The 23,040-nt window shown below is 38.4% G+C and overlaps 1 protein-coding gene across 15 annotated transcripts in view; it reads right to left on the bottom strand.

Annotated features, from left to right (window-relative positions):
* KCNMA1 (potassium calcium-activated channel subfamily M alpha 1) overlaps positions 1-23,040 on the bottom strand; it is a 555,223-nt gene that overhangs the window by 415,053 nt on the left and 117,130 nt on the right. For all 15 annotated transcript variants that reach the window (XM_080403227.1, XM_080403225.1, XM_080403230.1 and 12 more), the window contains one exon: positions 3,859-4,023. In XM_080403227.1, the coding sequence (XP_080259353.1) occupies positions 3,859-4,023 (165 nt within the window). The remainder of the gene's footprint in view (positions 1-3,858; positions 4,024-23,040) is intronic.

The following is a 23,040-nucleotide window of genomic DNA, read 5'->3' on the forward strand; positions in this document are numbered from 1 at the left end:
CTTTCCAATAAACATGCTCTTAGATACTCTCATGATGAGGGAGTAGCATACAAAGAAATGAAAAAAGGTAACCAGTTTGTATTGAGAAACCAGACATAACTGACCAATTCTGTGGAGCAAAGCACAAAACTGGCAGCACCAATTCTCCTATGCTCCAAAAAAGTAACAAAAAGTAGGTGCAAGCAATACTGAATTTTACATATGAGCACCAGTATGAGAAGCTTTTGTGCCAGGGAGACAGTTAATTCTGCCAGTGTTCAGAATCATTTCCACAGAGAACGTGTGAAAGTTTTTCTGTATACAGAGATTAATTTGCACAATACCCCTATCTTTGGCTTCAACTCGTTTGCTCTAACACGTACATGTAAAAAATAATGTCAAAATTTAAATTACATGCCTGGGTTTTTTTCCCCACATCACAGCAAACACTGCTGGCAGGCCCAGACATCCATCACAAATAGGTTTTACAGAACATTTCAGATACTTTAAAACATTAATTTATTTTTATTTGCAACGGAACATTTATTTGAAGTCAAAAGCAAAATATTTCACCGTTTGAGAAGGTTTTGATTTATCCTCTGTTTAGCCTTTACATGTAATTCCTTCCTCTGTTATCAATGGAATAGGAAAGGAGGAGACTAAAATCACTTCCCCCCCAGCTCTGCCCTTCTTATTACAGTTACAGATCCCTTCCCTCCCTCAGACCCACCAATAAATTAAATCTTTTTAAGAAAACTAGTATGGAGGGGAACCATCTCTTTCAAAGACTTCTGAGCCACTGTGTTTGTTAGCAATGGATTAAATAAGCAATAAGCAACATCCCTTATTTTCCAGCAGATGCACTGAAACGTATGATTTAGATACTGTTTCTTCAAAAATATTTTTCAAACTAAAATTAAAAAAATATATTTAAGTTTTAAACTCCTTCTACAGCCACTATGCTGAAGATGGCCTTCTACTCTGTATTTGAAAGGTTACCTACTGATTTGCATCTATTGTCTAAACAGAAATGTATGATTTCACAAGAGATTTGGGCAAATGGTCCTATGCTGATGTACATGTCCAATTTTGTAAAACTGCATGAATGTGAAGCTGTGACCTTTAAAAATAAATTTTGTCCTGTGTTTCACAAACTGTGGGCCTTTGTTTTCTTCACCTGTGGGTAGCCATGAAGTTTAAATATTAAAGAGGTAACTATAGGAACAGCCACTATAAAAGTATTTGTTCCGACACTCACAAAGCACCTAGGCAAACTGATAAATCAGGAAGTTGTTTTGTAAGGTTCCTGGGGAAGAAATAAAAGCTAGACCAGACACGTCAAAGACATGGTGACAGACCCCAGTAGAGAACGGTCCAAAAAATACTCAGTTTTGGTTCCACAAACAGCACTTGACATTCCTCTAAGATTCACTTTGGAGGAAAAAAAAAAATTCCAGTTAAGAATAATGGTAAGAGTTTTTTTTCCATGAGCAGAAAACACAAATAAGATTCTATTTTACACTGATGTGTGTTCAACACTTTGCTAACTTATCTCCTTCACTTGTCAAATAAACCCAGGCAGCCATTACACAACAGCGTTCAGGTGCTCGTGCTGAACTGAAGATCAATTACAACTCTCTTCCAAAGTCCATTTTCAGTGGACAACTTAAAACTCTGATTTAAATTTAAACTCTCACAGCATAAAAATTTACTATAATTACTTTAGCTGCAGTTATCTCATAAAATTTTGATTTCATAGCACTGTAAAGCTACCAGCTCTTTCTTCTTCGGGGGGGTGGGGGGGGGGTGGGGGGGCGGGGAACATTACACACTTTGATTCAGAAATAAAATAGCTGGCAGGAACAGGCTGTGTTAAGTTAGTAGGAATCCATGAGTAAGTCGTAATATTTTCAAACAATGTAATTTGACAAAAATATTGGCTTGACTGAGCTACATCCTATAGCTACAAATAAAGTGAATATTCTCTCTAGCGCAAATGTTCATTGAAGCAGTTAACCTTTAGCAAATATAACCATAAATATTTAAATTAACAGTTCATACTGGAAACTGTCTTCCAGAAATTACATCCTACCAAATCAAATCCTGAAATTGACGAGTACTACATTAAAATAAATACATACTGTTTTCTAAACCGAACAAAATAAACAGAATTCATACATTGCTATTCATTCCTCAGTCATATTGGTGAGCCCAGATGTGTACAATACCTGCTGTTATACCTTGACAAGAATATAGATATACTCTCTAGAAATTATCTGACCCAATTATATTGGCCAGCTGTCCACAAAAATCTCTGGAAATAAACCTGTCCTTTATGCAATGGTAAACTGCAAGTACAAAAACAAACAAACAAACAAACAAAAAAAAAAAACCCAACCAAAAAAACAAAAAAAACCCACACCAAACCAAACGAAACCAAGTCATAAAATGGAATCAAGTAAGTTCTCCCAGTATCTTGAATAGAAATACATAGAAAAACATGGTCTATGTTTTAAGTTTTGGTCTTGATTGTTAGTTTGTATTTGTGCTCACATACACCTCAGTAAAAACAACACAGGCCAAATTCTGATTGCATAGCTAGTTGCATAGGACTCTGGTTTTGGGCGATTTCTAGCCTTGATACTTATATTGAAACAAAAGCATGGCTCTAAGATTTGTCATTTTTAATGATGAAGATGTGAGGAAAACATGCAGAAGATCAATACGCCGCTTTCCATAAGATGATCGATATGTCGGTCTCACATAGAAGACGTAGTGCTAAAAGCAGCAATGGAACAAGCTTTCAAGCCACCGATAAAAGTCAATATTTAGCGTAAGCAATTGCACATAAGGTACTTTTAGCAAAAAATAATCAAAATAATGTTATTGCGGAACTAAGACAGCAGAATTTGAGTCACCTCCACTTTTCACTGTAAACTACTTTACTGGGAAGTGCAATTTGGGGGTTTTTCCTTCCACGTCCCTCCCTCCATCGCCCACCCACCCCAAATAATTACTTTGCAGAGCAGAACTGAGTCACAGTTAAACATCTCCTTACCAAAGTAAACAATCAAGGACATAAATTCTGTTTTCAGTTTAACTCAAACTAGTTAAAAAGACTCACTGAAAGGTTTTAAACAGGATTTAAATCGATTTAGCTGTTTCTTTATAAGTACATGCAATCTAAAAATGAAACTAAACAAAATCACACAGGAGATACCTTTAACTGCTGTGAACTCCACAAAAAAAAAAACCAACCTTGGCAATAAAGTATGATTTGACAAGGCTATAAAATAATTATATCCAAAAAAAGTGAGAAGTATAAAGTTTTTGCAGTGGAACTTTAAATCACATATTATCAGTATCTGATTTGTGGCTCTATTTGATAGATAACTGTTCACATCTTGGAAGGATTTCCTAAAGAAAGATCAAAAGAAGATGAAATCATTGCTAATCTATTTGAAGTATCACAAATTCCATTCCATAGCAAATTCAAACTTGATTTTCCCTTAGAGTTCTGACCACTATCTGCATTTGTAACCCTGTGCTTATTTTCCAAGTCGGCATCCATTTTCGTTAGCACTATTTCACTTCCAGACAAAACAGACCTATAGTTTTACCACATAATATGAAATTACTAAACTCAGTGTTTCTAGCACAGCTCAAAATCCTGGTGCCAGAAACCTGCAATAGGCTGGGGGGGTTGGCTGGAAGTCAGTTTGTCTTACTTGCTGTGGGAATTAGTCTGCTATTTTACTTCGAGATTGACTCGGTACTGATGCAACAAACCAATCAAAAATCCTCCACTAATGCTGGGACACAGCATTTGTTTCAAATTGTCCGTTAAAATACGAACATAGAATATAATAGAAGACTTACAAGTACTCTGCCAGTTAATGTCTGGGCAGATATCATGACTCCTGCCCAATCCTTCACGGAGGTCATCCATCCCACTTCTGCTGCCACATTCTCCTCTTTTTCATCCGTAGGTTTGCAGGCCCCATCTGCCTGTGTATCTCCACCACCATTGATCTTCTGGGCCTCCTGCAAGGAGAGTGTTTGGGTTAGTTAGCATTTAGCAATTTGACAGTGAAAATCGGTGTTACAGCGGTGGATAAGAAATCCTAAGAAAAAAAGCAAATTGGTCTTCCTGTACTCTTTCTAGATAAAATCAAGCACCTACTTGCCCATATCTGTTTAGAAATAATAGAAATAAATATGTTCTATGAGGTACCAGGCTACTAGATGTTAATACCCTTCTTGACATTACATCTTAAAAAACATTTAGTTAGCATCGAAAATGCTGTATGTTCCTTCCCTATAGGCAGCAAAATTGCCAAGAGCTATGTATGCATTTATCAAGCTACAAATAAATGAGTTTATCAGACATACCAAAGGACCATTTGATGTATTGGCTCAAGACTATGCGTACTAGGTGTGAACATAATTTACGTACAGTTTTAATTTACTTCACTAGAATTAATTATCTGGGTAAACGTTCACTGAGAAGCATGATGTAACAAGCCAATAATTATCAAGTGTGAGAGGAACAAAATACACCATAGCAAATCTGCAGGGAGCTGCCATGCTATCGGGGAACCAGCGTCTCAATGAAACTGTTTAATATATCACAGGAATTCTTCTGTCATTAAGTGGCTCTCGTAGAACGGAGTGCTAGAAATTAAAGGGGAGCCTCAGCTGCACTAAGCTGACTGATGATTCACACACCCTGGAATTCGTACCAGTCTCTTGCGGATGCTGCAGAGAGGATGTTTAGCTCTGTAACTGCCTGCTATGTGCCACAGTCACGCACGCTGCACAAAAATCAAGGGAAACTATCGGAAAAGGCAGCCTGGATTGTACAGCATGTAAAACAGATCGCATGCAAAGTATCAGACTGTGCCACAAGCGTGCCTTTGGTGACAGCCTAATAGTAATGACTTCCTGAACACTTGACAAGTTATGCTAAACAAGCACAGGGGAGGCAGCAACATGCAATGTGGAGGCGAGCGCCGAGCACTGGAACTGCACCCACAGATCTGCATTAGCACTTCAAGCACACCGCACAGCCCAACAGCTTGAAAGATCTTGTTTATAGATGACCTGCCTATAGGCCACTAAGCGGGAAATCAATTGTCATTAATCCCCTTTGAGGGAGCAGTTATACAAGCAAAGATGCTTGACGCCAATTCAGCAATTATTTCTACCATAGGAACACGACCCTACCATGGCCAGAATGTGTGGCTGGGAGATGGCCGTGAGGATGCAGCTGGACAGAAAGGTAAGGGCGCTTCCTCACAGCTGTCCTGAACTAATACAGCAGTTGCCCTCAGTCTGTCAGCAAGGACAGCAAAGCAACAGTAAAAACATAATATGGAGACCAACAGTTGTTTTTAGAGAATCTCAGTATTGCAGTTTAATTAGCTAATCAGATTCTTCTCTGTTGAGTCCCCCTCCTGAAATGTGGGCTCCGTCTTCCTCGTAGCTATCACAGCACAGAGCGCGATGTAGCTCTATCGATAATAACAAATTATTCTGTTACAAGAGCAATTCAGTGCACTGCCTAAGCAAATAGCCAGACAGAAGGCAAAAAGCAATTTTGTATTTGCATAAGTGGACCATGTTCCCTGACAAATTGGGATACAGTGAAAGGAATGTTTTGCGCTCGGCAGTGAGACATATACTGCATCGCACAGATATATACTACAACCGGCAGGAATGAGCTCACTGCTTAGGACAGTGGCATAAGGCACGGCACAAGGCATGCCCAGGAGGGGAACGCTTGGCTAAAGACAGTTTTTGACTCACATCACCACCAAGCTACATAGATCGGTCCCAAAGAAACCCCTTGTCTGCCATCACTTATTTGCTTATAAACCATGAAACAAAAGCCTAGCTTTTTTTTTTTTTTGAGTGGATGGTGTGGCTCTATGTACCATACATTACAGTCAAACAAAATGCTGCTGTTTACCTAACGGGGACACATCTCCAAGCGCTGGGGGCACCCACCGGCCTCCCTGGCCCCGGCCACTCTCCACCAGGCTTCTCGCCCACACTGCCTGTGGCCCACGACACCATTTTAGCCCAGCCCAAGGCCACCGGCTCCCCACAGCCCTGTCCTACGCCAGCTATGCCACCAGCCCACGACTGGTTGCCCTCAGCTTCACTGCCGGGCCAGGCTGGCCCCAGGGAGGCCCCTGACAACCGGGCTGCCCTGCTCCCGGCTGCAGTGATGGGAGAAGGCCCCAGCTGCCATTGCTGGCTCAGGAACCCCCAGGGAGCCCCCAGCCCCACAGGGGCTACTGACCGGTGAAAAATTACACATGCTACTTATTTCTCTCTTCCCACCAGCCTCTCTGCCTTTTGTTAATGGTTAGAACTTGTCTTTCCGATTGGAAACTGTGCGTGCCAGAAAATAGTGCGTGGTCCTCCTCTGCATGGCACAGTGGGCTTCCATACTCTGTACAAGTTTATACCAAATAAAAGTATGAACGTGGCTTTCATAGTAAAGGAGGTGTAATTATCTCTTCCTCTAAACTAGGAAACCGAGATGGTGATGCAGTGCCTAACTCAGTCACCAGAGAAGTCATCAGCATAGCGAGGATGGAACCATGGGCTTCCCCAGTTTTTCCACCCAGCGCCCCTATTTAAACCTCAGGAGTGCACACCTGGCTAAAAGCATTTGTAGTGATGGAGTTTGGTATAGAAAGGCACAGAACTACAGATCATCAAACAAAACGAGCTTAATGGAAAAATCCCCTTCATGGTACCCGACTTGAAATAACATGGGAAAATCCTGTTTATATACTCCTTCCCTACCCCCAACCTTTTTGTCAAAATATCAAACCATTGTAACGACATGAGTATTCATAAGATCATGAAAATAAGTTTTCTAATACTCAATTAAATAGCAGGCTATTTACCTCATTGAAGGTAGCTTTTATGTTTTCAAAGGGTTCTAAAACCCTACGGTTCTTTTTGCTGTATTGACTGTCGGTTGCCAATAGAATGGAGAAGACGTCACTGTCCTATTCAGCATTTCATTCTCTGAAGGTATAAAGTCTGTAATACATCTGAACAGCTGTATTTTTACATTTTTAACACTTATTTCACCTCTATTAAAATCTCCCACCCGTATTATTTCTTAATTAAAATGTAAGTAAAACAATCATCCCCTTGCCAAGGTATCATTTGGAGCAGTCTCACAATCAGCTACATGCCAAGCCTAACTTTTGCCATTATTGTAGCTATAATTCATACGCTGATTAGTTGCTCTTACATAATATTTGTATTCAGTTGGGATAGTTTACATTTTCCATCTACCTGGCTAGCTTCTTAGTTCACTTAATTGGCAGTTAAGAAAAGTTTATTCCTAAGCCATTACGCTATGGCGCAGAGATCAGTGGAGATCTAAAGGCTGCTTTCATTTACACTGTGTAGAAATCATTCCTGTTACTAACCGTATAGTCCTGTTCCATCGCTATGTCCTCACCTGAAAGCACTGAGTAACCAACACCACAACCTGAAAAAGGTGCTTAAAAAAATAACCTGACAGTGACTGTAATAGTTTAATTATTTACAGGCTCAACAGCTACAAGTAAGGTAATAGTATCTTTATCTACTCTGCTTGCCTGTTGTTTCACAAAGTGTTTGTTATTTTAATTACTTGATGACAGGAACATTCAGGTAGATTAAGTGAGAAGCAGCATACTTGGCGGAATATAAATTTCCTAAACTTAATCACAAAATGGAAAAGAATCCATGTTAGATAAGAGGGGGCGTACGGGAATCAGGACTCACTGTTCTACCAATTCCTTTGACACAGACCTGGACCAGAAACTTCTGTGCTTTACCTTGTATTGTCAACAATAAATACTGACTTAGATTACGCAAGTACTGGGATGTTTAAACACAGTTAGCTTAAGGAAGCAGATGTCAAAAAGGGTAAGACACTAAAAATGAGTTTTCATTTTTTTACAATTAGTCCTGCCTGCTGCACTTGACCTTTCTCTAGAATATCTGTACAAACATAGAACTAATGCACACACACGCCATTCAACCCTGGGCTGCAAAAAATAAAAGCAAAAAATTATTATGAAAACTTAAAACATAATCTGAGAATAATTGGCTTTATTAGAAGCTTTAAAAAAACAGGACACTATAAAGACAACCTGGTAAGCACCCTCTGAAGTATGGTAGTGAAAAAAAAAACAACCAACCAACCAACCCACAACAAGAAACTTGGTCTCTTGCTAAGATATGTTAGAAAACACAGGAAACAGGCAAGTAATGTGAAGGAAAAGAACCAGGTTAAAGTCTGGTGAAACAAAGAAAAGTACTTCTGATAGTCCTCTTATCTAACATGCGAGCAGTATGAATAGCCCAGAAAAATCACAAATTATCAACTGCTATGAGAATACAGGGCCTGAAGTCATGCTCACATCACACAAAAAGCACCAGCATACTCAATTTAAGCAGATTTAAAAACAGTAATACCAATGGAGCAATCCCAGTACCAGCCTTGGTATTCCATCCTAGAGAACACAAGGTGGGAAAGAACCTGCCAGAATTGTAGTTGCACCTGGTTCAGGGCATGCGGTAATAATACAGTAATAATAAAGATAAAACTTGCTTCCCCAAACTATGTTTTAACTGCCCTTCAATTAAGACCATTCCATTCCTTTCCTACAGCCTGCATTTTACAAAATATTTTATATCAAATCAACAACACTTTCATACTGACCACTCTTATAGATGGGGAATCTATTTTTATAGTCCTTTACTTTTTGTTCAACTGCTTCCCCAAAGCTCCTAAGACATGCTATGTGAAGAGGAATAATTTTAAATATAAGACTGTTTCTCCTTTCTGTTAGACAGACCTAAATTTAAAACACAGACTTTAACATTATTAGACTTCTATCAGTAATTCAGCTACCGTGGCCTTGGATACATTCTCTCACCATTATGATAATCCTGAACAGGGGTCTTAAATTTTTATAAAAATAATATTTTGCTGCATTCTCAGCAGCTTGGCAACGTACAGTCTATGTCAAGACGTTGGGTACCTACTGAATTCATTGCCATGGCAGATGTTCTCCATCAGATATAGTTACCATCTGTGGTCTTCATCATAATAGTTACTAAGTACTAGTTCTTCAGGGCAAAAAACAACCAAAAAAACCCCCAAACCACCTGAAGCTGTTCACCTATTCTACTACAGCTGAGCAAACACAGGATTTCACTGGAACACTCATAAACAAAGCAGATGGGAATGTGAGAAATGAATAGCTGCATGGAGACATAGAGACACCCTTGAAAAGAGCAAATCTTACAGCAAAGAGAAAGCAAAGGCTAAACTAAAAGTGAGCCAAGACGAACTCCCATAAGCTGGCCTATCCGCAGCATTGCTTTGAATATTAGGTCCTGAGTCAATATTAGGTTACATAGACACCAGTTATCGTACCGTAGCTATGGTTCGGCTAGTTTCAAAGGATTAATTATTGATGCAGAGAAAAACATTTTCCTTCCACTGAATAAAAGGAAACAGAATGATACGTGGAAAACATGGCTGATAAGATAGCCAAGCATTTTGCTCTCATAAAATATTCACAAGCTATGTAATTTGGCAGGTTAAGGAAAAAAAAGTCCAAAATAGATTCCAAAACTTTTCTTCTTAGTTTAAAACTGAGATGGTAAACTCCTGTGAGTCAACTACTCCTTTTGTTCTCTGCATTCCTGCAGAAATACTGAGAAGGTCCTTGCTAGTCCTTAAGGACCAGAACCTTTCTTTCTGTGCTGACTGATTTTAAAAAAAGAAAAAAAAAAAACACACAAAAACACAACACCAAAATCCTTCACTGTGAAGCATCTAGCTTCCAAGACAAAATACAGTCTTTCCAGTGACCAGCTTCTCTGTTGCATCTGTGCATACCTTCTGTAATCCTGACAGATTTGCTTCCTGTGCCCTTCATATTTCTGGTATAGGTTACTTGTATAAAATCCCCATTTCATGTTATTGTTTTGACTGACAAAAATTGCAGCAGTAGAGGAATTAACTCTAAAACCTTGACCTGAGAAACCAGGGAAACTAGATTAGTAAAATACAGTGTTCCAGCCACGATCCCACCAACAGCACAACAGTCTGTCAAATGAAGGGTTCCTGGGTATGGTTCTCACGTAAGAATACAAAACAGCAGACACCTATGTTCTCAGAAATCTAAAGAAAACAGAAAAAGGTTCAGTTGAAAGTTTAAAAACTTCTACACGTTGATGCAAAACTTTATTTCTGAACAATTGGAAAGCTGGCTGAGTGATTTCCAAACCAGCCTAAGAACTGGGAGACATGCTGGAGTCCCCGTTCTGCCACCAAACTTTTTAAGTCCTTAGCCACGTTACCTAGTCTCTTCATGCCTTCACCCCAGAGCTACAGAACGAGAGTAACAGTAGTTTGTCACAGAGGGTCCTTACCAAGATAAATATATTTAAGATTTTAAGTATTTTAGTATTACACAAATGGCAGATGAGGCAGGCATAGGGTAGGGAATTACCAGTATGCTTTAGTGTGTGCACTTGATAAGGACTGGCAAACTATTATCCAAACAGTTATCCAAGCCAATTACACCAAAGACAGAAGCATAAAAAGGGAAGCAATGAACTCCTCCAGGCACTACAATGTAATAGCACAGTCTTAATAATGATACCAGGCAAGTAAAGATAGGTGATAAAACCAGTGCCCACTTAAGTTATAAAAGAGTAAACAAGGGAGGAATATAGAAGGATTGCACAACTTGATTATCAAACAGTGCTGTTTTGTGGGGGTTTCTTTTAAATCACACTTAATGAAAGAGATTGACAGAAGCAGAACATCGTTTTCACAACTAAAAATCTATGGTAAAAGAAGAGCAATCGCAAACTGACAAGCATTCAAAATGGACGGAGTGCTTTTTTGTAAAAATCATGATCCCTAGTTCAAGTTAGCAAGAGTTTATAGCAATAGTTACATAGGTTTTGCATGTAAGTTCAGAAGTTTGTGTGAACAATGTCTTTTCTATTTATTCGTATAAATAAATCCTTACATTTTCATTCCTTACTTCTGAATATATATCAGCCCACATTTACAGAAATAAATAACTAGTGGGCTTGTCATAAAACTACGTAACAAGTTAAGGTCTTGTCTGCAATACAGAAATAAAGAAACACAGGAGAAGTCAGTGAGGTACAGGTTAGGAGTATTCACTGAAAATGTTTCACAAGTTGTCAAACTAATATCTAGCCCACATCCATATATTTATTTTCCTTTTCTATAGTCAACAGAGCATTTCTTATTAATTTCCTTTACAAAGACCAAATTATTATCACATTAAAATATTCCCTAAAGACCCTATTCAATTATGAAGTGGCAGACAAAAGGGCAAACAAGCATTTCATTTTATTAACAGAGGGACTAAATTTAAATCAAAGGAGACGTGTCATTATTCTGTGGTCCCTGCATACCGTAGAGAAAGGTACATTAGGCGGATTAAACAATTATTATGTAAAAGAGCATATTTGTCTTTAACCATCTTTTCTGTGGTTCAAGCATTACACTGAGGCCATTCTTTCAAAATGTTTTTTTTTAAAGAGAACTTCAGAGTAGCTGTGCCAGATCACTAACCTTAAATATGATGAAAACTAAACATGTAAAAATATATGAAGCAATATCAGATGGCACGGAGTTACCAAAAGTCTAGAAAAGAAACGGATCCTTAATGGAGAAGCATAGAGAAAGGTAGAAAAGTGCATGTGTTTTCTGTTATCCTCCCACCTAACAGAAAGGAAATCAAAGAAAGCATACAATTGAAAATAAAACCAACGCAGACATTATCATGAAATTAACACTGTCAAACTACCTACATCCTATTGAGTGATTAATCCAGATGAAATTTATTTGTCATAGATGACACAGCATTCTGAAATATCAATACTTCAACAAAACCCACATTTTACTTACTGTCTTCGTGCTTAACTCACATTCATAATGCTATATGATTCACAGCAATCCAAAAAGCCTCAAAGACCTTCATGAATGTGAGGAAAAAGGTCCTAATCGATGCGGAAATAAAGCAACAAACAACAGGAAAATCACCTAACTTATTTATCTTGATTACGGGAAGTACTTTAGGTGATTGCTTATAATTTTGTTGTTGCTAACATTAAGGAAAACCCAACTCCAAGTTTTTCAATCATCACTTTGTGGCACCTTTTTTACTACTGTGAAAGGATGAAAAATGCATTGAAAAATAAAGTTGGGCAAAATCAAATGCATTAAAAGAATAATTACCAGTAAACTCTTTATGATCTACATGATCTAAATTATGAGAGCAGATGTTACAAAATAATTATGCGGTAGAATCTGGAATAAGAAAACTGCTGAAAAAACTACTCTCTCTCAGGAACAGTCAACATATAAATAGATGATTAACAGGTTCCAAAAGTAGCAGGCTTATTTCACTCAAAGATATATACAAATGCAACATCTAAAGTAAGTATCAACCTGCTTTGCCAGTGAAATTAAACTTTGCAATACATCTTTCCAGTTGTAGACTTTTCTCCATCTTGCTCAACTACGCAAGAGAAGGCTTTTACCTGTTAGCAATCAGCACACTTTATTTCGTTATATTAACTTCATAATACCTTCTTGCTTGTGGTGTCAGAAGTACCAAAGACAAAGAAATGCATACTCAATTGTAGTAGGAAATTCAGGAAAGCAATCCAGCTGACACCAGTGACTAAAACCAATGCTCACAACCACCTCTCTGATAACCAAAAATACAAGGACTAAACCTTTGCTCTAAAGGGCCAGTTATGTCACATTGTAAGAAAACGGTAAGTGCTATTATTTAATCCGGTACCTATGACCGCATTGGTTACTCACTGCTAGGGAAACAGTTCTGTATAATCTGAATCTCATTACTCCCTTACATAAACGATTAAGTAGACAGAAGTTTTTAAACCTAAAAGAAAGAAGAAAAACACCTTGTAGATAAATTTCTTTTAGGTAATATACATTATTTTGGTCCACTTCCCAGACACTAAATGTCAGCATCCAAATTATGCAAAGTCAGTACAGTACTTGCAGACTACAAATCCAGCAGCTGGTACATTATGATGCAAAGAAACACACACAGTTGCTGCAAATTCATAGACGCTAACTGAAATCTAAGGCAAAGAAGAGAGGAAAGCTCAATTCTTGTTTGGCTTGCATACTACAGCTCTATTAATTTCTATTTATGCCATATAGAACGAGAATAAGCTCAGTGAATTCTCTTTGACTTTCTTAACCTCATCATTCTAAATAACAGGAGCAAGTTTTAACTGGCACAGAGATCATCATCTCCTCTTGTGGGCGTACCAGTGATGCACTGATAGGAACTGATGCATGACTGTGACATTGAACATAGCTTTTGTAAGCAAGGAGAAGTTGGACTACTGGAAAATAAAGATACATGATGTCCATTCTTGGCAATCATAACATGAAGAATTGTGTCCAAATCTTCTTGCTCATGCCAGGATTGAATTTGCCTGTCCAAAAACTTTTAGACAAAGCTCCTGCTCTGACAGGCCCTTTTCTAAATGAGAAGAGCAACCCTTTGAAGTCCCTCAGAAGCCTGAACTGTTAGAAGCAGCCCTGGCAGATTTGCATGAGTAGCAGAAGGGAGGAGAGGTGCTTAAAGGCAGACACTGTTCTCTCTCATGAGTCTGCAGTTTTTGGCTTCAAGATTTATCAAACCCACAAATCTTGCATATATCACAAAAACATGTTACCTCTGAATACTGAGGCCATAAATTATGCACGATACAGCAAGCAGTTATTGTCCACTGGTCAGGAAAGATAAGGAACAGAGGTGAGAGAATAGGTCTATTTATTATTTTGGCTCTTTTTCCAAGATTAAATGATAGCAAGAAAGAAATCAAAGGATAAGAATTGTTCAATCATCTGGGAGTACTGACTTTTAATTTGCTAAGCCTTCAGGGGAACAGAAATTGACAGCGATCAGTAGTAAGTTAATGCTACTACAGAAATTTCAATCTTGAAAGAGGTGGAAATCAGCCATGCCCTTTGTTTGTATCTTACATTTTTGTGATAATCTGGTAACTTTATTGCAGGGCCTAGAACTCCAGTTTTGTCTTTTAAATTTTATATAAATTATTCTGGTACAGAGTTTGCAGCAGCATAAAGATCAAGCAGCTCATCAAAGAAGGCTGCCACGCTTCACACTACTGACAAGCCCTGTTTTACAGAACCTACTCATCAGCTTGAAGCTTTAGAGTCTTTCTCCATTAACAGCGCTGCATAATTACCTCACACAGCTTCCAAGATGCAGGTGCCACCCATCATTTATCTGTGAATGAGATTCATTGACATTCTCATCCAAGGATCACATGAAGTTAAACACTTCACCTTTTCTACTTCTTGAAATAAAAAAGAGCTTAATTAAGCCCTAGTAAAGAAAAAAGTAGTAATGATTCGTACATCATTAATTCACATCTTCCAAAATTCTGACTCTAGTTTGTTCAGTAACAAGACATTGAAGTAATATGTATAACTAGAGGATGCATTTCAGAAATGCACTTTGAGAAATAAATATAACCTGAATTTCAGATTCAGCTCATGGAAATTGGGGGGGGGGGGAGGGGAGCATGAACTATAAGAACAGCTTTATTTTCTAGCTTAAGAGTATAACTTTTATCCTCACAAACTAGTTTACCAAGGGAAATGGGATCTACAGGTTACAAATGCCGAAGTCATATGTAACACAATTCCCATTTTGCGTGCAGATAGACAGCTCTAAGAGTATTCAAGGATATTTTTCACCATGGGCACCCCCTACAACTTCACTAGTTTTAGGATGCACTGTGCATAATTCAAGTGCTTGGTTATATTAACCCTTGTAAAGTGCTCAATACACCCAAAGTGTTGTCTAATACTTTAGTTTTACTTTCAATTACCAATGATGCCCATATTAGTAACCATAACGGCCTTGTTTTACTAGCTAAAAACATGCTGCGGTCCTCACCCTAGGTTGCAAAAGATTTCTACTCAATAAAATTAACTTCCTGTGAAGTAGGGAGCTTCTTCCTTAAGACTAGGCCAGATAACTACTGGGTTTTGTACTGAGCTCTTCTAATAAAACTACACTACCAATCTATTTTAAAGGGCACTGTGGAAACAAAGTCTCCTTGTTATTGACTGGGTCAATAACAAGAGCTGTAAAAACTCAAATTAAAAAAAAGATTCTTACATTAACTCAGTTCATTTGTTTCAGGATTCAAAAATGATAAACTATTTTATTTCCTCTAACAACCCACTCCTTTTGCCATATGAATTTAGCCTGGAATCACTCAGTGCCACAGAAATCTTTTCCTGTACTGCTGTTTTCTGCTCATGCAGATAAACTACGGGAGTAACAGAAAGCTATAAACTGGGAGAGCATTCCAAACCCTATTTCCATTTTGATAAAGCAAAGAATGTTTCAAACAAGGTTCCAAGCAATTACCCAGAAGAGAGGCCAGTGTAAGAAAAACACCCAGCAAATCAGTAATTGAGCTATTTTCTGTGTTACCAGCTTTTTTTCCCTAAGGCTATTACCTTTGCCCATCACATGCCCCAACAAACCTCCCCATCTTTGGTGCTCTCACAGGTCAGAGCGTGACCTTTGTGAGCCGCTCGTTAAGTACTCACCACCTGGTGAATTCTCCTGCTCTATGAACTCTAGCAACACCTCCGCAAGTACGGTGCTAAATGCAGTTTCCCTCTTGCCTCTCAAGAGATTTATGGACACCGGTACAATTCAAACAGAAAGGGGAGAGAATGGCTGGGTCCTCTCGCTCCCAGATCTTACAGCTCTGACCTCACTAGAAAGGTCCTGGCCATGTTTCCCGTCATGACCAGCTATAGCAGCTGTCAGCATAGGAAAGCAAACCCTGTGAAAGTCTGTACTGTCTTTTTTGAACATAATACCAATCAAAAGAAGGGAAAAAAAATAAAGCCTGAAATTCACTACTAGCCATCTCTCTGGATATTACCATCTCCGTAGGGATTACAACCTAGAAAAAGAGACTGCAAGTGTGGGGAAGCACCATGTGAAGCTAAGCTCACGATGATACCGCTTTTTCCACAACTACAGAAGCACAGAGATGAAACTAATAACTGGGTTCAGGTCGATGGCGTGTTGAGCATGAGCCAGGAGCGTGCCCTGGCACCAAGGGGCCGGCCGTGCCCTGGGGGCACCAGGCACAGCAGCGCCAGCCGCCTGGGGGAGGCCACTGCCCCACCGCCCGTCCTGGTCCTGTCTCTGGGGTGTGGGCACCTCCACACACGGAGGCCACCAAACTACTGGAGTGTGTTCAGAGGAGGGTGACCAAGATGGTGAAGGGTCTCGAGGGCAAAGCTTATGAGGTCACTTGGTTTGCTCAGCTTAGGAGGCTGAGGAGTGACCTCTACCTACAGCTGGACCTCATGAGGGGCAGTGGGGGGAAAGGTGCTGATCTCCTGTCTCTGGGGACCAGTGATAGAACAGGAGGAAACAAAATGAAGCTGTGTCAGGGGAAGTTCAGAGTGGCCATCAGGAACAGGCTCTTCACTGAGAGGGTGGTTGGTCACCAGAAAAGGCTCTGCAGGGAAATGGTCACATGACCAAGACTGTCCGTGTTCAAAGACCTTCTGGATGATGTTGTTGTCCCATGACTCAGTTTGAGGTAGTCCTGCAAGGAGCAGGAGTTGGACAAAATGATCCTTATGGACCCCTTCCAACTTGAGATATTTAGTAATTCTAAGACTAACCTTCAGTCTATACCTGCCTTTTTCTAAATCTAACCTTTCTTAAACCTTTTTAGTCCTGCTCTCCTTAGACATCCTTTTTAAGATATTTATCCAAACACAGCAGTGATTGGGAAAGACGTCTCTGAGCTTCCAATTAGTTCAATAGAGGGTGTCTAATGAGAAGAAAAAAAAAAAAAAACAACCACAAACCACATGCTGAGACAAGATTTATGATCCATTCAGGAGATAGGGAGGTATCATCCCTCTTCATTTTGTACTTTCTGTTTGCTTGATTTGGGGTTGGGGGGGCAGGGGGGATTTGTGGTGTTCCCCCCCTCATCCAATACATAACAATTTGTCATTTGGTGTCCACAAGTTTGGCTCAAAGCCTTCACTTTCTTTCTGAGCATCTTTTACTATTGCCATTAACTGAGGTGGCACCGAATACTGAAAATACAATCAACAGCAGCACACATCTCTCTGGATGAAACTCTGCCAGCCTCCTGGGGTGACAGCAGATGTTTTTGTTATTCCTCATGTCTTGTAGGAGCCAATACTAACCCAGGGAAGGAGCCAAAAAATGAAAGCAAGACTGACAGCAGGAATAATATCATAGCCCAATACGCACTGAGGTCACCATTTAACTAAATAAGGCATTCACGGGAAGATAAACACCAGATTACCAAAATGGTTACACAGCCTTTCAGCTTGCTGGAAATTTTTTTTTTTCTCTCTAGAAGAAAATAAAAATACAATTTTAATAGTGAGATACCATTAGGTAGGGTCTAAACCCAAGACTGTGTTTGGCAAAGCTACTGCAACTGGGACACTGGAATAATGAAAGCTCCCAGATAAAGTAATCAGACTCCAGGAGGATGGGAGTTGCATTGTTTTGACTTTTTAGTTGTAAAAGCAAGCATATGGGAATTGCTGAAACAAATATGCACACACAGTTTGCCAATACAAAGTTCATAGGAATTAGGGAGAAAACTGAATTCCTGAAAATTATATGAATTCAAATTTAGATTCTTAACAGTATGGAATTTGCTGGAGTCTGCTTCATTATTACTTGTAAAATTAATTGTTTTCCTTAGTAAATTTTGACACTGAATATCAAAATTTGATAGTAAACTCAGGCCTCATATTGACAAATGAGTTATCCTCTCTGTTAGTGAGACTACAATTCAAATTCTCTCATAAAAGGAAATTTGAATGGTACAGTGATTCCCACAGGTTAGTAGTCACATGTTTTTAGTCTATGTGGTAAAGTTACCTTTTTCTGAAGATACATATAACATCAGCACTGAAAAATCTTTTAAAATAATTTAAATTTTGAAATAATGACAGTTCCAGGAAGAAATTAAACTTACGTCTTATTTTTTTACATACATTCAATATAGCAACTGTTTTCATTTCTATAGAAAATAAATAATGTATAATTTTGTTATTGGTCCTAAGGGACTAATTGAAGAAAGTCTCATTCACTGTAACATTTTTTAAAGCCACAAAAACTTCTATGTCGATAACCTTCTAACAAGTAATAAAACAATTTTCTAAAAGCAAACTGACGCAAGTCTACTTTAAAAAAAAAAAGCCAGTTTTTTCATATGGTGCTTTCAAAATATTCTACTCTGTTCAGCTTAACTTCATTTTTAAAGATACTTAATAAAAGCTTTTAAGACAGATTCAAATATGGCTAAAAGAATGAGGGGAAATACAATTAATCAATTTAAACACAAACTTCTGTTAGGAGTAGGGCAAGATTTCCTTCACAAGTGACATTCCTGACTATATTGCATGACTGACTTCACCTTGTAGAAAAAGGACTATCAGAGGTGTGAATACAAATCTTGTTCCTGGCTACTAAGTTATAGTGCAGAAGCCATACTAACAATTAGAAGGGCCAGTTTCTTATTATTAATTCTAGGTTATTACAATACAGCTTTGAGTCTGCTTCCTGACATCTTAGCCAGCACCCCAGTGATGGTGGCATCACCGGCTTGCTGTGCTCCAGATCCTGGAGCTCAGGAGAATGCTTTCATTACTTGGAGACCTAGCAACAGTGATATTTACTGAAATGATCAGTCACACACAGAAAAAATACATTTTTAAAAATGTATGATTTTCTACTGTGCTCTGCGCTCCCTGTAATCAGCAAATTCTGCTGGAATCCAAGTGGGGGAAATTTTTCATCAACATAGACATATCAATTATGAGAATGTCAGCCCTGCTGGAAGCCAGGCACAAACTGTTGTTAGATAGGATGCTTTTGAGATGGCTGAAGCAAAACAGTAGAAAAGTATAAAAATAAATTGAATACTTAACAGGAAAAGTGAGTTTTAAACTCCATACAACTTGTATGCAAGTCCAAGTCACTAACAAAACTCTTCCCCCTCCCTCATCCCTTCCGTACGAGTTTGGGGTTGTGTCTTGACTTTCACATTTAACTCACTCTCTCACATACACACACACAGCATCCAGGTATTTTTGAAAATCCTGATACATTAACTATGTCTGACATATTGCGATGAAATGCAATCGCCTTCGCTGCCAACCACAGCTAACAACGCAACTGACAAAAGAGAATCTAGTTGATGCTGCTGCCAGTCATATGGATGATGACTGACCATTACATCGAGAAAAGTAAAACACTTCCACTAAAACCGCTTTGTGACTGCTGTTCAGCCCGAATTGGTAAAACACCAGTTCTGCATTTGGTAACTGATCACTAAACAAACGAAGTGACTGATTTCAAGAAGGTATTCCTACTGAATCAACAAGCCTTAGTAAGAGTGCTTATACCAAATAACTGCCCCAACAAATATCATGGCACTTTCTAGGATGAACAGAGATTCTAGCATAGAATGACGTACACAGTAGATCCCAGAACTGAGTTCCTTGAGAGACCATACAGCTGTTGGAGGGTCACTCCAATTACTGGCACACATGTTGTGCCAAAACAGCCTCAGAACACAAATTTGGTCATGCTACCAGTATTTGTTTCCCAAACACATTCAGACATACAAACAGTGTTACCTCTGATAACTCTGGACCTTTTGCAAGTTCCAACGAGTCTATAAAATCTGCAGAGGTCCCTGCATGCAGCTTCGTGAAAAATGAATGCTTTCTCATTTATGAGAGCATGCATACGTATCTCCAGAGCATAGTATGAGTACTCTCTCCTTTTCCTTTTTTTTTTTTTTTGCTATTAAAATGTAGCTTATTATAACACTGCCTTTCTTTACAATGTGGTAATACAGCATTGCCATCAGATGAGTTCGAGGTGGTCTAATCAAAACTAAAATCCTCATTATTAGAATATACAGGGTAGCAACCCAGTTACTAGCTCAACGAAAACAGGAGGCATTTGGCTGGATGGCTTGGCTTTGGGGTTTTTTAAGCTAAAGAAATTCCAAGTCAGCGACACAGACAATAAAGGTATATTGATTCATAAGAACTACGGATCTGGGCCAACAAGGATAAAGACACATTCCCTCCAGGACAGGACAAAGCATATGGCTCTATAAATGACTCCATATGACTTCCATATGGCTTTGTAAATTATCTTTTCCTTACCTATGTTGTATTTGATCCTACATCTGCTATCTTTCTTTGTACCATCCATATTTTATTATATTCCAAAACCACTCCCAAGTAATATTTGACAGTACTATATAAGCGTAACTTCAAAATTATTATTCTATGGGTTACATTAGTAAAATTAATCAAGTCTTCAATAGCAGAAAGAGATATTGTACAATCTCACATGATTCATGCCAAGACGTTCACTAGATTTATATATATACACACACACACGAGCTCCACCACAGGACAACCAGCAGCACTCTTATTAACTTGCTGCTTTGCACAGAAACCACCATACACAGTTCATTTTGACTTCTTCCACCATACTGCAAAGAGCAACTCAGAACTATTTACTCTGTTGACTGTTTAGACCTTTTCACCGGATGAAGTGAACTGTCAAGCAAACTATAGAGAAAGCTTGCATTTTTCAGTTTGTTTCGTTTTAATACTTCAGTTTTCATATTTCACAAAGGAACTAGCATATTCTTTCTCTGGTGCTTCCAGTGCCAAAATAATTTGTATTAGTAAATACCCACTGGTCTATGGCCCAGATCAGTCATTTAAGCTCACTAAGTTCTACAGATTCAGCCTGGGAACACAAATATATCTACGAATTATAAAAGCAATCCCTGTAGCTCTGGCAACTAGTGCTATGCAATGACCAGTAGCCTATGTCACCTCTGTGGGATGAATGCAAATAAAACATCTTTGGTTCTGTACACATGTTTTAAGAGTTCTATGACTAAATGCAGATCCAGAGAGATTACAGTTCCAAAGGCCAGAAAAGAAAAAGATTACTGAGAAACGAGTCACCTACTTAATACATATAGCACTTATTCAAAACATTTCAATGATAATCTTATTACAAGCTGTATGGAAGATTTTCATGAGTCGCACGACCAATTTTCATTAAACATAACTTGGCAGCTTTGTCATTTCTCAGTTCAAGGGCTGATAGATTGCTACTCGTGCAAACAAGAATAAATAACGTCACACTTTGAAGAAAGACTTGCTGGGTTTTCCTAGGGGGGGTGGGATTTTATTTTAAATAAAGGCCTTTACACAGATCACAAATGAAGCTATAGCAGTCCAACATCAGTTAGCACCTGTAACTAATGGAACAAACCCTAACAAAAATTCAAAATATTTTATTTATGTATAGCAGAAAGATACTTCAACCTTCATAACATGGAAACTTGGATAATGTAGCCTCTATGACACACTAGCTTGTATAAGTATCTTTAATGCCTAAATTGAGCTGTCTAATATTTACAGACAGGATAAGCTGGTGACTGCAGTATTTGTTCGCTCTTTCAAAAGGACAAAGAAACACTTGTGGCACAAGGTTTTAATTCAAAGACCGTGTTCTAAACTAGACCTCCTTCAGGTCAAGCCCATTTGTTATAAAGCTAGAAAATACAAAATCCCAATTCATAATTTAAGCCTGACTTACAGCCAAATTGATTCTTCTGCTAGTAGTCAAAACAATTTTAGCAACCAAGTGAAAACTTTATGAAGGGGTAAGGGCTAATAATTGCTGCACTCCATTTCTCAGTAGAAGTCCCAAATTAGTTGCATGACCACTTTTGCCTGTGTATTCTCCTTTATTTCACCCCATCATGCATCAAGTTAGCCTCTCGAGAGAAATAATGGAATAAATGGAAAGAAAATTATCTATTTTTCTGCCCACATCAGTCTTCAAACACATTAACAGGGAAGACCAGGAAAAGCTAACTTATTCAGTGTGGTAGTGCTTGTTTGGGAACAAACCAAGACCTTTATTCCAGAAGGCTGTTAATTCAACAATTCTCTTAAGTACTAAAAGGGAACCTAAAAGTAATGGGAAATCTAAGTAAACAGTAAGTTACTTGGCACTCTCAGAACTCCTCGGGACATGGATTAACAGTGAAAATTACTTTTTCTACACTGTCTACATTCAAGCGTACCTTAAAAGAGTTTTGAAAAGTCACTGTTGTTGTTCTACACAGCAAGTTCAGATGGCAAGAAATCTATGAAAGAGCTTGAGCAGATATCAAGATCTCTCCTGTAGTGAGGGGGTTTGGATCATTTAGATACATGTTAATGCACGTGGAAGAAACCATTAATTTAAGTACATAGCATTACCCATTTAAATTGTTATTGAAGGCTGAAACATTTATCTCAGTGTCTTCTAACTGAACTCTAAGATGGCATATAACAAGACAAAATTCATCTATTTATAATTTTCAAAAAAATCTTATGGTTTTGAAAGTGCAAGGAAGTTAAGCATGCTACCATGGTAGAAAAATCTACTATCAATAATGAATTAAAAATATCAAATCAAGTGCCTCTGGGCTTGAGCCCACTGTAAAACCTCTCCTGATACTGGTATGCAGATATGTAAAAAAATGAATTACCACATCTTGAGACACTTTCATGTCTGAGTCAAAGGGACTGAATAAAAGTAACTAGCTAGTAGAAGTTCATCACATCGTAATCAGAAGCATTTTTCATTATCTAGTTGCTGGGTATTCTTTGAAAATTAGTAACACATACCATACCAGTATATGCATAACAATTCATAAGCACAAAGCCATCAGAAAAATACACAGCCAATTAACATGTACAAAAATACTCCAATATAGATGAGGAACAATTTTTTTCCAAATTGGTCGTGTTTTATTCTTTCTTAATTG

This window comes from Falco punctatus (genome assembly GCF_963210335.1).
Source record: "Falco punctatus genome assembly, chromosome: 9".
NCBI classification, from domain to species: domain Eukaryota; kingdom Metazoa; phylum Chordata; class Aves; order Falconiformes; family Falconidae; genus Falco; species Falco punctatus.